This window comes from Argopecten irradians, chromosome 5 (genome assembly GCF_041381155.1).
Source record: "Argopecten irradians isolate NY chromosome 5, Ai_NY, whole genome shotgun sequence".
Lineage (NCBI taxonomy): Eukaryota > Metazoa > Mollusca > Bivalvia > Pectinida > Pectinidae > Argopecten > Argopecten irradians.
In genome coordinates this window covers 40,186,635-40,203,857 of record NC_091138.1, presented here as the reverse complement: position 1 = coordinate 40,203,857, position 17,223 = coordinate 40,186,635, and the positions used below count along the sequence as shown (strand labels likewise).

The following is a 17,223-nucleotide window of genomic DNA, read 5'->3' as shown; positions in this document are numbered from 1 at the left end:
GAAACGTTCCGAATGAGTTTCCGACCTAATCAACATCAACTGAACGTTTTTTTAGAACGCAAAATTATAATTAGCGTCTGTGACATTGACTTCCACCGACAGAAAGGTAGCACGTTGGGATTTCATCAGTAATAATTTTTGTTTCTGCTACTTTATTTAAAAAAAAAATGTCAATCTCAGAACTACCCCCTGATGAAGGACCGAGACAACTCGCCATTGAAGAAGACGACGATGAGGTATATAATAATTTGTCTGCAATCGAGATAAAAATCCACATTAAACTCGGATTAAAATCACGGTCAGGAAAACATGGGAAATAACAACCACCAGAGCAATGAATATTACTTTTCTGTGTCGTCTTAAAATGACTGCAACCACGAAGTTCATTATGACAGAAAATATGTACATAATATGTTTCTGATTATGATGTTAGAGCATGCATTCACTGTTCCACTTTTTACCTACAACTCTATGCTGTATGCAGTGATTTATCCTGCCCTTTTATTTAGAGTTTAGCTAGACTATAAATAGTTCATTTAGTCAGCTAAGTATCCTTCAATTTGACCATTTATATGTTCAGTACCATTCTTCACAACCGACTGACACTACTGTCCAAGTTATGATACTGGGTCTGAAGCATATAAATTTTTAAGTTTGTTCAAATGAATGACCTTGACCTACATTCCTGATTCAAGACTATCAGGTAGCATATGCCAGATGAAGGGATGTCAATTAAAAGCAAATTATTTGTTACACAAACGCACCTTCACCTACTAACGAGGTCATGCAAATCAAAATATTTATTATTTAACATTTATACTATAAAGGACTTAAAGGCCGGCCATTACCTTTCCGAAACAGCTTTTAACTTTTAAAATGGGAATGTAAAACGAGATCGATAATTGTGTAGAGTCGCAAAAGTTATTAACTTACCGTTAATACTACACTCATCATCATCATCTGAACAAAATAATTAAAATAATAGAATGTTAATTTTCATAACGCGGGTCGTCTTTATGTTTCCCGCCATCGTCCTAATTACCGCGCGGTAGTTGAATACTAATTCACCAGACGGCAAAACAGCGAAATGAATATCAACAGTTTCATATATTACGCAGGAAATCTTGCATATGTTTGGTGTTGTACCCTCATCTTAGGCCATCGATATGTATTTTCTTACGTTATTAATGTTTTTAAGAAACCTATGAAATTTGCTCCGGAAAGGTAGTGGGCCTTTAAAGATGCTCCACCGGCGACAGAGCATAAATGATATTCATCATTTGAACAATAATTGGTGTTTAATCGTGTATTCATATGCCTAATTAACACAAAAATAATATAAAATAATTTATTTCGCCTTTGGTGCATGCGCAATCAGTACTTCATTCCATATAGGATATAGTGCCACGGAATTTTTTCGGGATGCAATTAATTATTTTTCATATTTTTAACTTGAAGTAAAATTAGAAGCTCAAACTTTTCAATGGTGGTAATGGTGTAAAGTAAGTAACTTTTGTAACTGAAGAAAAATACTCATTCGTCTGCTCCTGTTTTTGATAGTGAAAAAATACCATTTGTCAGCGGTGGAGCATCTTTAAACTGGCCAAGGATGATTTCTTTGAAACAGATAAGATTCCAATTTCAATGGTTCCTGCTTCATCACAGTAAACTTTATTTCTGCAAGATTACTCGAAATACTGTATTCACCATAATAAGCGCCCCTCCACCTATAAGTGCTCTTCCCCTTTTGCGGAGTAAAGTTCAAGTTGAAGTATAAATGCCTCAATGCCATAGATTTTAAACAATGTTTTACAACATGTGATCCCTCTAACATCAACATTGTATCTCATATTACACAAACTTGCGATTTTTTTACATGTGAATCACAAAATAATAATGTGTCTTATAGGGCTACAACTATACACCAGTGCTCTGATACGATATGTATCATGAAACATGCCTCTCGATTCGATTATTTTTAATATGATACTTTTATTTTATGTCATCTAGCGTTTCCAGCAGTTATTTTAGCTCACCTGTTGTCCATCTGTCAACATTTATTTAAATCACTACTAGTCATAGAGTTCTGCATGGAATGTAACCAAATTTGGCCAGAAACATCCTTGGGGAAAGGGAACAGAGTTTGTATAAATTTTGGCTCTGACCCCCCTGGAGCAGAATGACTGGGTCCCAATAGGGAAATAAGAGGCAAATATTTAAATTCCTTCAGAAAAAAATAAAACTAATGAACCTGTATTCAGATCATTACTTGGCATTACAAACCAGGTGAGCGATAAAGGCCCTCTGGGCCTCTTGTTAACCTTAACATAGCTTTCTAAGATAAGCACTGAAGGTGACTTCAGGTCACACGTTACAGAGCCTGTTATTACCATAGTTATAGTTCTAGTATTTGGTAAAATATTGTACATGTATTGTGAACATTGTAAAATAAAGAACAGAAAAATTAAAACAGTGGTCAGAATGAAATATAAATAACAAATACATGCATGCATAGTTGAAAATGATTTGATCTTGGATATATCAAAAAAGATGTTTACTTTGCCTTCTAGGACATTGATGAAACTTTAACAGAAAGATTGGTGGGACTCACAGAAATGTTCCCTGAAAATGTGCGAACTGTGTGTGGGAATGCCGCTACTTTTGCTGTTGCGGCCTCCAAGGCTAGTTATGGTTTTACTCGCAGTGCACTCTGGGTCGTAGCCTCAGCAGCCACTATCCTTACACTGCCAGTGGTGTTCGAATCAGAACGAGCTCAACAACAAGAGATGCAACGTGAACAAGAGAGACAGGTAAGAATTGCTTTAAATTTTATACAAGGTTTGATGATACTCCTAGATTTCCTTCTTAAACCAACACTAAATAATTCTATTTGATTTGTCAGTCCATAATGAAATCAATCTATTACACAATTTGTTCTTTATTGTGTTGAAAATCACCTTGCTACTCATTAGACCAAGGATATTTCATTATGTAATGTTAATTGCAGCAGTATATTAAGACAAGTCAAGAACATTAATTTTCAAATTTTGATTAGTCCCAGGACTGATAAAGAGATATAGAGTATTCTTAAAATGTCAATGATGTGTTTAGATACTTCTTGGACCCAATGCTGCCATGGCCGGCTCCGGTGGCTACCCAGGGATGGTACCCCAGATGTCTCCCCCTCCTGGAGCCTCCTAGATAACTCTGTCAGCTGTCCACCAAGTCAAGTTGAAGGAGTAGCAAGTTTGTTACAGGCTGGATTGATGATCAATAGCATCTTTTTTTATCATTATCTTGTCATTTTTTCTCTTATTCACTCTTCTTATCTTCAATTTAAATTATATTCACCTAGACACCTCTAGTGGGAGTGGTGTGATATTTCAGAAATATGAAGTCAAGATGCGATTCATATGCCATAGATTTTATACATTCACACATAAGACCTTCCTGAATTTTTTTTTGTAGAATTCTGAAATGTATTTTTTGAGGTATTTTTGAGATGGAAAACATTAGCGTTGATAATTATACAAGTGAGGTATTACACATGTGTTTTAGCCTCCAGTAATTATATCATTCTAATATAAATATTTTAATCTAAATGTTAATTAGCCCTAACCACAGTGGGGTTTTACATCTGAAGTTACGCTTGTATCAAATTTAACTTAAAAAATACATTGTAGTCTTAATTTGTAGGAGTCATTAAATTCTCGCTTGCCCAGAGAATATCTGTACCATTATAGTCATGCTGTAAAAATTATGTAACAGAATTGTTATCATCTTTTATAATGTATTTTACTGTTTGAGAGATTTTTCTTCATTATTAGATTAGATTTTTCATGACATTAATTGAAATTTTGTCTTAGTACAAACATGAATGGTGTGGACAGCATATAACAGTTACATAGATAGGCACAGGGAAATCCAAATCGACACGGGGGGCAAAGTCACGCAAACCACTCCATGCTGAATGTATTCAACAATCCATTGTAATGAATATTCAAACTGAATGTGACCTTCAGTGCAAGATCTTGTGTTTTATAAAAAGCGTACTCGATGCAAACATTGAAGTGTAGGACAGAATTGTAACAGTTCTATGGAATGTGGCAGATCTGGGTCAGAGTGTTTCTTTCATGAGACAGATGATGATGATGAAATTTTTGGTGTAGATTTTCCTGTTCATATCCATGTGATGTGTTTTATTCATTGAATTTTTGAAATTTAACCTTTCACTAAATTTGACATTTTTTCTCTTTTCTATATCCCATCTAATGTTGTCTGGTCAATATCTGTTGATATCGTTTGCTGTAATTTCTATATATTATGGAAAAAACCTTAACATTTTTTTGTGACAGAGATATATTCTTAGAACTAGTTTAGATTACTTGTGGATCTAACAAACAGACTTGCTACAAATTAATCATTTATAAAACAGATTTAAACTTCAGAGTAGCCCTATAAAAGTGTATATTTACTCTGGCATTATATTAACTCCAAGACTGGGACCAAAATGGAAAATGGATGGCTAAAACTTCTGGAGTAATATCGCATCAATATATTTAAGTACACTGCCACTATACTTGAACCCATCCAAGTTCAGGTGCCAAAGGTTACAGACATCAGTCTTGACCTCATAAATGTTGAGGTGCCAGAGGTCAAGTACATCAGCCTCGACCCTATCTATGTCAACCGCCGGAGGTCAAGGACATCTGTTTTGTTGTTGTTGCTTGTTAAGCCAGCCTATGTTAAAGATAGAATGTCGATACATTATTTGCATGTTACTGTGTGAATGGTGTTGTGATTTTTGTATGCGTGTTTATTCAATGAGTGTATTAATAAATTTTAAATCTTAATACTTGCGTTGGTCTTATTTTAATATTATTGTTGAATATATGAGTATCGACCATCGAGCATCAAAAGATAAAGTCATAAGTTGTTGATTGATCTTGATACTGGACTCACAGAATCAGAAAGTCAGTGTGCAATGATAAACAAACAGTAATGCATACAAGTATATAGACAATTCTGGTTTATTGACTGATCTTTAAATTCAAATCAACATTTTAAAACTTTATTTCTTTCCTGTGAAATACTGTTCATTTTCATGTACTTTTTGGAAAAAAAACATTCTATGAGATTAAATTTTGCCTGTACTTTTTCTCTATCTGTAATTGAACCTTTTTTGGCAAAGTTTGTCACCCATAAAATACACAAAATTTAATAGCATACAAAAATATGTTTGTATACAGTATGCATTTCTATTCGGCCGACTCCAGGAGGAAATGTCCGATTTTGGAGGTTTTTGAACTAAAGACTAACCGACAATGGAAAATCAGTAGATATATTTGCAGTTCTCTGTTGTGTAGATTTCATTCAAGACTATCTGTTGAATTCCAAGGAAATTAAAGAACCTGCTTTTGTTTGCTTCGAGACTTCATAATGTAGCACATCTCTAATAAATCAAGGCTTGGTTTATGGAAGGAAATATGATATAATCAGTATTCAAAATGGTCGCCAGTTCATTTTCTGCTTTAACATATCAAAATGCTAATATATCTCCAAAGAACTGTAGATAGATGCTATTCATATTTAAGCCCTTCAGAACACATATCTCCCCGACTTCTCAAACCAAAAAGCACTGACTCAAGGAAAAATTTGAATTTATCTCCTTTGCAACTTGTGTAAAAAAATTTGAATTGACTGGTTTCGAGAAATTGGGGCCTGAAGTATATAATGTTTCAACAGACAAGAAACGCAGCGATTTATATATATATCAATTTTGATCTTTATTAGTTGTTTATTAGGTAATGTTTGATGCTTGTCATGACTGTTAGTGGTAAATGTGAATGTTTACAAAATAATACACCTATACATTAATGACCTTCTTCCCTAATTAAAAACATACAATCACACCAGTATATACAAATACTGTCATTCTCACAATAAAACATGAATAGATCTATATATGCTGTGTAATCCTATAATAATATACATATAAATATAATATACATAAATCCTTTCCTTTCCGTTATTGATTTTGACCTATTTTTATTATAGAGTAGTTTCTCAGATACTTAACCTCAGTTCCCTGAACTAAATAGTCACTTCTAAGCTGCAGTTTCCAAGAAAAAAATAACAAAATTGAGGAAGTGATCTTTGTAAAAAAAAAAAAAGCACAAACGGTAATAGCAGCTATAAAAAGGCCCTGTAATAAATGTTAAAATATTTCACAAATGTCTGAACATAAAACGTAACTTAACAAGTTACTAGAAACACTTTAAAATCGGTTAACTAACAGGAAAAAAATACCAATAATGTGCAGCAGTGTTCTCGTTTTCCAATTAGTAGTGAAGGTTGTACAAACAGAAATTGGTGTAACACAGTTGTCTCCCCTAACATGGCCTTTCTAGTATAAGTGAATGTAAGCAGCTCTTATACATTCTACATTCTTCCATTACTTCATAGACGTTAATTAATCAAACAAAGCATTACTGCCATAATCTAAACCAAACCTATTTCTGACAAAGCATTCTGTCTAAATACAGACAAGATTCAAGACTACAAGTTTATTCATAAACATTCCTGAGACTTCAGGATGTAAATCTAACCTACTTTGACATAAATATTTTGATTCTCCTCAAGTCTATATGTGTTTACATTTATACATCTCTTTGGTTAATTTTTGTTATAAAACATATGTCTTTATAAATATTGTACCATTTAATTGTTATTTGTAATTTCTAACTACCATAAAAATGTTGAGTACTTTTACATACACATATATCAATTAATATATAAGAATTGTGTTGAAGATAAAAAACATAAAGAATTCTATTTGTGTAGTCATTTCCAAGAGATATGTTTTAATTTAAACCCTTTTCATGAAATATAATATCAGTAAATCGTTTTAAACTCTGTTCTTCATGTTAAGTTGAAACATTCTGCTCTTCAAAATAAATCTGGCTGTAATTTAAAGGTAATGTATGAATATTGTCCGATACATTTGTACTGAGATGCTTGTGAACTCAGCGGTTTTGAGATGTGTGTATTTTGATGTCCGAATGTACAATAAATAAATATCAGTGTTGTGTAGTTTAAAGTATAACAACAAAGCCTCACATATTTGCGAAATATTGAGATTACTCTGTTTCTGGCAAGACTTGAATATAATTATGCATTATAAATAGTTACAAACTTAACTAGTGTGAATTCCCATAATCTTTGTTTTTTATCACAGTTCAAGCTGGGAACACCATGTGTTTTCATTTAAATCTTATTTACATCGATTTTCACTACTCATAAAACTGATTTCTATACAGGTATTAAGATTGTACATCTGGAAGCATTTTGTTGCAATTAAAAACATTAAACTTTTAAAACAAAATAAAACATTTTGAAATTAAGACATTACAGACAGATTTGGCAGTTTTTGTTTAGCATAAGAACCAGCAGTAACACAAGATTCTATTGTTTGACATATACAGCTAAAAAAAACAAAAGATTAAAACAAAAAGGCACCGTAAAACTTTCAGGAGTCATAACCAGCAAATAAAACACAAAGTGAACAATTGTGTGATACAGCTGAGATAGTTCCAATGAATTTGTCAACATATTATAATGGTTTTGAGTTTGAAATAAACCAATGAAATTGATACGAGCAGACGACATGTCTGTATCGATAGTTAGATGTCATTCATTTACAAAATGATGAAAACATACAGAGAAAAAATATTAACAGCAGTCATGATAGAATTTCTTAAATTGGTAGAATTCAAGAAATAAGATTTGAAGGATACCTGCAGTTTCTTAGTCATGTGATAGCAGCAATATATGGTACACATGTGTTCTGCTTAGCTTACATAAATAATATCATCGTTGTAAGGGCAGTGAGACAACACTATATTTGTATACCCTATCTACCTGGTATCTTACTCTGCCCTATTGCGTTTAATGAGGCATTGTGTTATATAAATATCCTTATATCTACATATTTAATATAATCCATCACTTTTTAACAATCCTGATGTCGTATGAAAGACATATCCTTTGAAATATCTGGGACGAAGATTTTCAATTTTATTCATAAAATAATTCTCTTTCGTGAAATATAACTCTTATCACCTTATATATCCATACCACATTTCCTGACTGAAAGACATATAGTTTAGATATGGATCGATGAAGTTAAATATCATGCAAAGAGTAAATCGTAGCGGAGATCTTTGTACAATTTGAGGCTTTCTAGATTAAGTCTTTAAGCATGTCAGCCTTCTGTATCAATAACTTGGTCGAAGATTCTGCTCCGTTACTTTGATGACTTCATTGCCTTTGACGATTTGAAGCTGGATGACTTGCCAAGACTACTGGCGGAGGGTAGTCTTCCTCCCCCGAACACAAACGGAATGGTTGGACTACTCTTTGATCTCTTCAAATCTGAAAGAAATATAAATAGATTATAATACACTTTAGAAATGCACAAAAAATTCTATGCACATCCAGATCATGCAGCTAGTAAACCAATGGAACTTGATGCTGTATTGATATAGATACTACTAGAATACTTATATAATTTTCACATTACAAGACTTCTACAAGTGGAGAGGTGGAATCAGACCTCATCTCAATTACAATGTACAATTTTTAAATAGCGTGTATCATAACATATCAGATGTTTTTTTGTAAATAAATTGAATGCAGTTTATGGTGGTGTATCTATTGAAATGAACATATTTAAACCTACCCCTAGCGTCTAGGTGTCGCCGGCGGTGTGAGTCACGGCTGTGATGCTCTTCCTTTTTGCCAGTTGTCTGTGGACTAGGGCTCCGTGCACGGTGATGAAATGATGGCGCTATAATTGGTAAAGATGTTACATTAACAAATGTAAATAAATGACATTCAAAATTTGTTCAAAACTCAACCAGGTGAAAAATTCCACAAATGTACTAGACTCCAATATGAACTGTCAGTTGTGATTGGCCTTTGATATTGAAGTCTAGCTAAATTTCCAACTCATTTTCAAGTTACATTTCTTAAACACTTTATTTTTCATCCTAAACTGGAGATAAAGACTGATGTTTCATAAATTCAGATTTTTTTTATTTGATAAAGAAACTTCATAAATGTAATTCTTAGGACGTGTGAGTTATGAATTTATGATTATCTTATGCAGGGAGAAAGTACTGTCAAGTTATTAGCTATTTAGTTTGTTCTTGTTCTAGTGGTCCCTCCTACTATAACTTTTGAGTTGTATAACTTACTCCGTCGGAGGGAACGGTTACTGGACCGGGAATCATGATCCTGTTCTTCCTGTTTCTTGGTCTTGTTTTTGGCCTCCAGTTCCTGGACCTTCTTATACATCTGTAGATACTGAGTCATGCTGTTTCTCTGCTCCTGTTAGTTTCATATATAGAACAATAACATTTAACTTTCAGAGACAATATAAGTTTTGTCTGACAATTAATACTTTTGTAGTTTTATTTGTTGAAATTAAAACTCAATTTCCTTTATCAGATCAGTTTTATGAGATTTTGTACGGAGAGATAAATCAACAATCTCTCTTATACACTAAAATTTTTCTATCAATTAATATAGTTAATCTGAATACCTAAATAAAGCTGCCATAACATTATACACTAAATGTTTTTGATATACAAACATGACTTTTCTTGAAAGCAGTAAATTATTTTAACATTATCTCACACAAAGTATCGGTAAATGATTAACAAACCTCTGTCACTCTTTCCAGATTGTTCTCCAAGTTCTTCACTTGTGACCTGAGTTTCTGTAGTTCAGCATCTTTCATTCGTACCATGATCTGAAATATCGAATACACAATGATGAAGAATGACTATTTTAATGCAAGTCAAAGAAGAGCATTTCACAACCAGATATGAGTTTTCTAGTCTGATGTCATATGTTCTGTACAACAATATAAGAAATATGACCATATCTGACAGGTTTGAAATCTTACCTGGGCATCATAAAGCTCTTCCTCTAGGGTGGCGTTGCCTGGGATACGTCCCATCGATCTGTTCTCCACAAAGTCTTTAAGTTTTCCGATCTCCTCATTCACAAGTTCATTAAGGTGCTGATTACTGAAACAGGAAAAAGAACTAGTCAGTACATTAAACTTTGACCTTTTTACCTTAATAGTTCATGATGCCCTTTGACTTATGACCTTGCCAGGACACCTGTCCTTTGATATTTGACCTTGACAGTACATGCCAGGACATTAAAACATTCCTCTTACTGATGACCTTGACAAGACAACTGCCTTTTGTATTTTGACAGATAGTACAATTGACATTTGACTTATCACCTTGACACTACACCTACTGTCCTTGACCTACTAACCTCTTGACCAGGTGCTGTATATGAGACTCGTATTCTGTCTTGACATTGTTGAGTTTCTCCTCCATGATGTTGTAATCCTCACATTTACTTTCGTAGTGCATGCTGGTAGACTTCAGCTCCTCCTTCACTCTCTCCAGCTCTTCACTGTAAAATCAAAACAGGATCCTATAAATGACACTCATCAGTGATAAAAACTTAAAATAACGTGTTTGTTTGCTGTTGTTGTATTTTTTTCCCATGAAATTGATTGAACATTGAGATTTTGAATTTACACACAGGTAAACTTGATTTAACTCTATTTAAAAGGGAAGTCTTCCTGGCTTTTTGAGCTTTTCAAAAAAAATGTGATAGATCTTCCAGCAGCAGAAGAGCTAAAAACTGAATTACCAGATATATTGTATATAATATTGTAGAAGTAGAAAGGAGTAAATTAATCTGCCATCAGGGCAGTCAGGCAACCTAATGTAAAGGTAATAGTAGAAATGTTACCAGTTTCAGTAATATCAGTGTATCAGTAATTTACATACCCTTGTTGTCTGCGTATTTCCTGTATGTAGTCATCGTTATACATGGTCTTGAGGGCGATTCTGTATCTCTCTTTCTCCTCCTCAAGGTCGTCCTCGTACGCCTTCCTCATGGCATCCAAGGCTACAATAGCAACAGCAACATATTGTGAACTGAATTTTCATAATCAAATAGCATCTTAAGAGTGATATGATAGATCTTTGTCTTTATAACAATATTCTACCTCTACCAAAATAGCTATCATACTGGCCAATAGATCTCTATCATACTGGCCAATAGATCTATATCCTTTACCTGCTTTGGTTGTTTTCACCTCCTCTGCCAGGGCTTCTTCCTTCTCCCGCTTCAGTAGTTCCAATTCATAGTCATGTTGTGATTTATCCAAAGTTTGGAATGACTGCAAACAACAATTAAAAGATTCTCATTATCAAGTTTACAGCATGGTATAGACTGGCCAGTAAGGACCATTCAATAATTTCACATTTTCAGAAATGATTAAAGTTGTGGCAAGTCTGATTGCAATAGAACTTGTAAACTTAATTTTTTTTATCTAAGTAAAAATTTGTTTTAATTATCTGCAGCGACCTTTGTTCTTCAATGTTTTGATAATCATTTTGGCATAATTATGTAACAAATCATATCAAAATAGGTTCGCAAACAGGCTAACATTAAAATGCCCTGACCAAAATATTAAAAAGTAACGAGACTATGATTAGAAAAGTGAATCTTTGCAAAATCATTTCAAAACATTCCAGTCACACTCAATAGCCAATCTGGCATGAACTTTCCAAGATCGTGAAAAGAGATGAAGTTAATGATGACAAGGCATGCTGGGATATCTTACATCATCGGTCATGTTGAGTGTGTCCATGGCAGGAACGTCACTGAGTGACTCCGACTTCCGGGGCGCGACAGGCATTGGAGGGGGTGAGGAGACGGGCAACGGGGACAGAGGGTCCTCATTCTCCTGTAATCAACAAACAAGGCCATTCATAACCAGGGGGGAGTCAAAACAGGCAATGTTAAACTAGGGTAAAAAAACTCAGAAATCACACACAAGTCTGGATAGGTGTTAATATGTATTAACATCAGACAGATATCATGACAGAATTCAATATTTAAGTTTTAGAATTCATGGAGGGAAAACTACACACCTTGAGCAAGAGACCAATTATCACATATACTAGCTGGTTATTTTCGCAGGTCAAAAAACAATCTTAATATAAATGATAATGTCTAAGTTTGAGAATTATGAAATTAGTTTATTGGTATCTAATCTAAATTTCCATTTACAAATAAAAAGTTTTTGCAACCAAGGTAACAGTGAAACATTGAATATATTTCAATATTTTCCAAGTGAAAATAGCCAGCATACTATATAACATTTCATGCCAACACCATGATCTCAGACTTACGGGGCCGGTACTGTCGAGTGCCTCCTGCAGTTGATTCACCAGATCTAGCACCTGTGTCGAGAGGGTGGGACTGAGGCTAGCGTCGGTCAGCTTCTCCTGTAGTTCTGTTAATAACACCTGTAATACAAGTCAATAAATTAATAGGCTATCTAAAGTATTGATGATGGTAGCTTAGCTATAGAAAAAGTTATTGATACTTAAAGATTAGAAACTTTGGATGCAAATACATTTAAACATTTCTATAAAGACCATTCAATGAACAAAGGAAATGGTCTTAGATTAATTCTTTTATACAAGTTATACAGAATTAAAATTGGTCACTTGGGCATCAAGACCTGCAGAGGAAGTAGCTAAGGCAGATTTTACTTCTGAATATATAAAACAATTTAATTATGATACAAACATACAATGTACTACATGAAGAAAAGGGGCAGTGGAAAGTGTTGTTATCATGAAACCTTATTACAAGTGGCCTCAATACTTATAAACTGATTTAACCTTGAGAAACCCAAACTACTCACACTAAAGGTTCCCTTCTGAGAGATAATTTGTCGGTTGAGACCTTTGACCTGGTCGGACAGCTGACCATCTACCTCCTCCTCATTGGCACGAATAGCACTGACCGCTGTCATGATGTCCTGACGTACTTGTTCCAGCTCCTCCTCGTGGTCGACCTGGATAGTTTCTAACTCCTCCTGTAGACTGCCGATTTTGCTCTCATAGTCTGATACCAGAACCTCCCTTTCCTTCTCATAGTCGTCTGTCATCTTCTCCAGACGCATCACGATGTTCCCAACCTCCTGGCGTAGTACATCCACGTGTATGTCATGTCGTTCCTGTGAGACAGCGAGTTCATTTTCAAATGTAGAGATGAGGTTACTGAGCTGTTGACTATAGCCCTTTTCTGCAGCGTCTGTCGACACCGAGTGTAACTGTTTGATCTCCTTGTCAAGAATACTTAGCACTTCACATTCGTCCTCGAACTTTGTCTCTAAGATTTCCTCAAACACAGACAATGAGGCATGAATGTCCCCTTCAGCTTCCCGACTGGAGTCTGAAGGAAGGTCCACTTTCTGACCAGCCTCAATTTTCATCTTCATTTCACGCATATTTCTCTCGTGTTGTAATTTCATTTTGTAGGACATGTACGTTAGCTGAGCCTGGTGCAGAGCTTCACGTAACAGATTCTCACCATATGTACCTAGGTTACCACTTAACTCACTGTCTGGGACGATTCCTAAAATGTCTACTATCCTTGAACACTCCTCTGAACTTGAAGGATTTTCTGGATTGAATTTCTTTAACTCTGCTGCCAATGACTGCTTGTTTGTTGCTTCATTTGAAAGTGACCGTGCGAGTAACTGCATGGCGCTATCCTGATCACCTGCAAGTGCTTGTTCTGATGAGAATATGGAAGTGTCAGGAAGTTCTGGGAAGTTTCCTGAGCTGACCATGTCTGAAATGTAAGCTACTGTCCCTTTGATTGTTGCTCTACACATTAGAATATCTGCTAATTGTAACACTGTTGATTCTACTGACACTGGTGTCATGTCCGACATGACTTCCTCAGTTTCTGATAAACCTGGTTCAAAAAGTTCTCGTAAATTTCTAACACCTAAATCTAATTCTACTTCTAGCGCACTTATTATGTGCCGACACCTGTTCTGTTCTCGAGCTTCTGATGTCCTTTGTTTTTCCTGGAATTCTTCTATGTGTTTTTGGAATGATCGTGACATTTTTGTATACAAAGTATCCTTGATGTTAGGTGTCTGTGCTAGACAGGCCTGACAGCGCAAAGTAGACCCTACCATTGCCTGGTACACTTCCGCCGCGTTACACACAGATTCACACTTAGATATCAATTGTTCGTGTGAAAATTTACGCTCTTGGCGTAGAAGGTCCGTAACATCTCGCACACCATCTTTCAGAGAGAAGCGAGACTTCAACTTTGATAGAGCATGACTTATCTCCCCTTGCACAAGCGACCTTGTGATGATATGACCCGTGACAGAATCCATGTGTTCTGAAGCCTGATGGAGGTTATGATGAACAGATGTGTCGACTTGACACCGTAGGAACACCTCCATGGCAAGAATAGATGGGTTTTCTGTGATTTGAAGTGCTGACAACACTGCCGTATCGTCAGTGGTCTGATTGTCTGCGGCCATTGCACAAGATGCCAACTGTCCCTCTAAAACGATTTTCTCAGCCAAAATGGCTGCATATGAAGACACAATGTCAACACCACTTTCTGATGCACAGTGTGTTTTTGTGGCATCATCAATTTTACGTTCCAAATCGAGGATGACCATGTTAACGTCCTGAATCTCCTTCAGCAGTAGGTCTCTGTAGACATCCCCCATCTGGTAACGCTGTACAAGATAAGCCATCTGTCCAAGTATAATAGCCTCAACAGACAGCCTATCTGCGTAAAGATGCACTTTCTCCTCAAAATGGAGACGACTCCGCCTGATGCCACTCTCGCGTCGTTTTATCACAGCCTTTGCCTGTAAATCCTGATGTGTGATCCTACCCAACATGTCAAAGTCCCGATTTTTGAATCTCTGAAGATGGCCTAGATATTCTAACAAATTCATCAGTTTTCCGTGAACCATTTTTAGAGACTTTGCATCCAGAGCTTCATGCTCTGCTACCATATTATTGACCTCTACCACTTTTTCTCTCATTTCCTTAACACAGTTTTGGAATGCAATCATATTCTCTGCAGAGCTACCCTCTAGACTGGCGCCACCTATCTTAGCAGCCTTGACCTTGTCGACAAGACGGCCAGTTAGAGAATCAACAGTGTCACTACACTTGACAAGGGTTTGTCTTAGCCCTTCTTCCTTCTCTGATGCCGAATCATTTTTGAGGTATGATTTCTCAATCATTTCATCTGTCAGGTCCTGAATCTTACAGTTTGTTGCTTGCAGTTGATTTCTCATTGCACGTAATTTTCCAAGAAGATGTTTATTCTCATAACCACGAATTTCTTCATCTTCATCCTCCTCATCTTCGGTCATTTCATCATCAGAACTCATAAAGCTATCGGATTCCTCCTCATCGTCATCATCCTCCTCCTCATCGCCCGACATACTGATGTCAGGGGTTCGTAGTACCTGGTCTATGTAAGAGATGCGGTCCTCCAGTCGCCCCAGTTCTGTTTCTATCTCAGCTGACAGGGCTGTAGATGCCTCCTCTGGTCTCCTTGGCTTCTGAGGACTGGAGGCCTTACTAGGCCCTGCATGTTTCACCCTCCCAGCCAGGTCTTCCACACGGGACGCCATCTCTTCGACCTTCTGTTTATACGCACCTTCCAGGTTTGCCAATTTCACATCCATCTCTTTACTATCCTTCGACTGACTTGACTTATCCTCCAGGTCTTTCCGTAACTTGTTAGCCTCAATCACTAAGTTCTCATACTTCATCTTCATGTCATTGAAGTCCTCGGCTTGACTTATCTGATTTGTTGACCTTGGTGTACCAAGGTCGGATGAGCCCTCACGTAGGAGGTCTTGTAGGTGTGAACAGCGATGTACAATGTCTGTCATCAGAGGTCCCATACCTCCAAGTTGGCTTTTATCTGTCTGCTTTGATAAGACATCAGTGTAGTTCTTTTGCAGGTTGATCATTGTTTTAGTGATTTCCGACATTTCAGCTTCTACTACAACAAAGTTTCCGAGTATATCCGACACTTTACTCCGGTCTTCCTCTGAGTGGCTACTGTCGTGTGACATCCTTGATCCTTTGTTATCTAGTTTATGTTGTAGTGTGTCAATGTTTCCTTCTAAATTTTGAATCTTTGAAAGCAGATCTTTTTTCTCCCTTTGCCATTTCATTGCAGCATTTTTCTCAGAATCAAGAAGAGATCCAAGTTCACGACTTTCTTTCTTGTATTCTTCCATCGTGCGAGAAAGTGACCTATTTTCTTCCTCACACTTGTGCTTTTCTGAGACGGCTTTCGTGTACAGCTTTTCCTGTTCCTTAACTTTTTTCTCTAGCATGCTATGATCTTTTTGCACAGATTCTAGATTATTTTGCAGCATCACACTTTCATCTAATTCTGACTGCAGCTCGTCTGCCATGTCTATCATCTTCTTGTCGTTCTCTATCATTTTATCCTCCAGCTGGGCAATGATCATATCCTTCTCCTGCAGAAGAGCGGCCATGTTGTTGGTATTGGAATGTGTCTGGGCCTCCATGAATTTCTTTTTCATGTCCTCTAAGTGTTGCTCCATGTCATCCCTCTCCTGTGCAAATTCCTGCTCTAATTCAGTGATGTGGTGTTCATATTCACCCTCCACTTTCTTACAGTGCATATCCTTCTCCTTCAGTTCTAGCCTTAGTGCAGCCATCTTCCTCTCCATATCGTCCATCCGCTCTTTCATTTGTCGATTATCCTGCTCCACAGCCTTTAGCTTCAATATCTCGCGTTCATGTTCTCGCACTTTTTGATGACTAGACTTTAAATCTGATTCTAACCTCTTACAATCATTTTCCTTTACAGTTAAGCTGTCCTTTTGCCGTTCCATTTTGTGAGTTGTATCCTTTAATTGTCCTTCTAAATTGCGGATCTTTTTATTCCAGTCATTAGACATTTTCATCAGTTTATCCTTCTCATTCTTAAGTTCCTTGAGGGCCTCTGAGAGGGCCCGTTCAGTGCCTGTCAGTTTGGACGTTGACATGTCCAGTTTTGAGCGAAGACTCTCCATTTCCACCTTATTTTTCTGTATGGTGTCTCTAGCCTCCTTCACCTGGCGTCGCATTGTCGTCACCTAGAACAAACAACGACAATTATTACACAAAGTTACACCAAATCAAACAAGTCAGTCATGTACAAAATGACCTACTTCATTGCACATATATAAATTAGTGACCTACTTTGTAATGCATATTTTGCAGTGACCTACTTCATGCCACATATAAATCA

General features: G+C 36.2%; 2 protein-coding genes across 12 annotated transcripts in view; one reads left to right on the top strand and one right to left on the bottom strand.

Annotated features, from left to right (window-relative positions):
- The first annotated feature begins 68 nt into the window (after positions 1-68).
- LOC138323856 (mitochondrial import receptor subunit TOM22 homolog) lies at positions 69-4,853 on the top strand. The gene is made up of 3 exons (XM_069268755.1): positions 69-236; positions 2,571-2,810; positions 3,112-4,853. Exons 1-3 carry the CDS (start codon positions 168-170, stop codon positions 3,199-3,201), a joined length of 399 nt encoding a protein of 132 aa, XP_069124856.1. The 5' UTR covers positions 69-167; the 3' UTR covers positions 3,202-4,853.
- A 1,203-nt stretch (positions 4,854-6,056) lies between these two features.
- Positions 6,057-17,223, bottom strand: part of LOC138323842 (uncharacterized) — a 72,616-nt gene continuing 61,449 nt past the window's right edge. For 10 of the 11 annotated variants that reach the window (XM_069268722.1, XM_069268723.1, XM_069268727.1 and 7 more), the window contains 11 exons: positions 12,815-17,068; positions 12,294-12,410; positions 11,723-11,845; positions 11,173-11,275; positions 10,881-11,001; positions 10,354-10,497; positions 9,971-10,094; positions 9,728-9,814; positions 9,258-9,390; positions 8,741-8,848; positions 6,057-8,433 (listed from right to left, as the gene is read on the bottom strand). In XM_069268722.1, coding sequence (XP_069124823.1) covers positions 8,306-8,433; positions 8,741-8,848; positions 9,258-9,390; positions 9,728-9,814; positions 9,971-10,094; positions 10,354-10,497; positions 10,881-11,001; positions 11,173-11,275; positions 11,723-11,845; positions 12,294-12,410; positions 12,815-17,068 — 5,442 coding nt within the window. In that variant the 3' untranslated portion in view covers positions 6,057-8,305. The remainder of the gene's footprint in view (positions 8,434-8,740; positions 8,849-9,257; positions 9,391-9,727; positions 9,815-9,970; positions 10,095-10,353; positions 10,498-10,880; positions 11,002-11,172; positions 11,276-11,722; positions 11,846-12,293; positions 12,411-12,814; positions 17,069-17,223) is intronic. The other variant, XM_069268725.1, reaches the window with a different exon arrangement.

What these genes read in the sequence shown, in the direction of transcription:
- LOC138323856 (XM_069268755.1), top strand. Translation starts at nt 168, where the DNA reads ATGTCAATCTCAGAACTACCCCCTGATGAAGGACCGAGACAACTCGCC. An exon ending in TTGAAGAAGACGACGATGAG is followed by an intron (nt 237 to 2,570) that starts GTATATAATAAT and finishes TTTGCCTTCTAG; the next exon opens with GACATTGATGAAACTTTAAC. An exon ending in AACGTGAACAAGAGAGACAG is followed by an intron (nt 2,811 to 3,111) that starts GTAAGAATTGCT and finishes TGATGTGTTTAG; the next exon opens with ATACTTCTTGGACCCAATGC.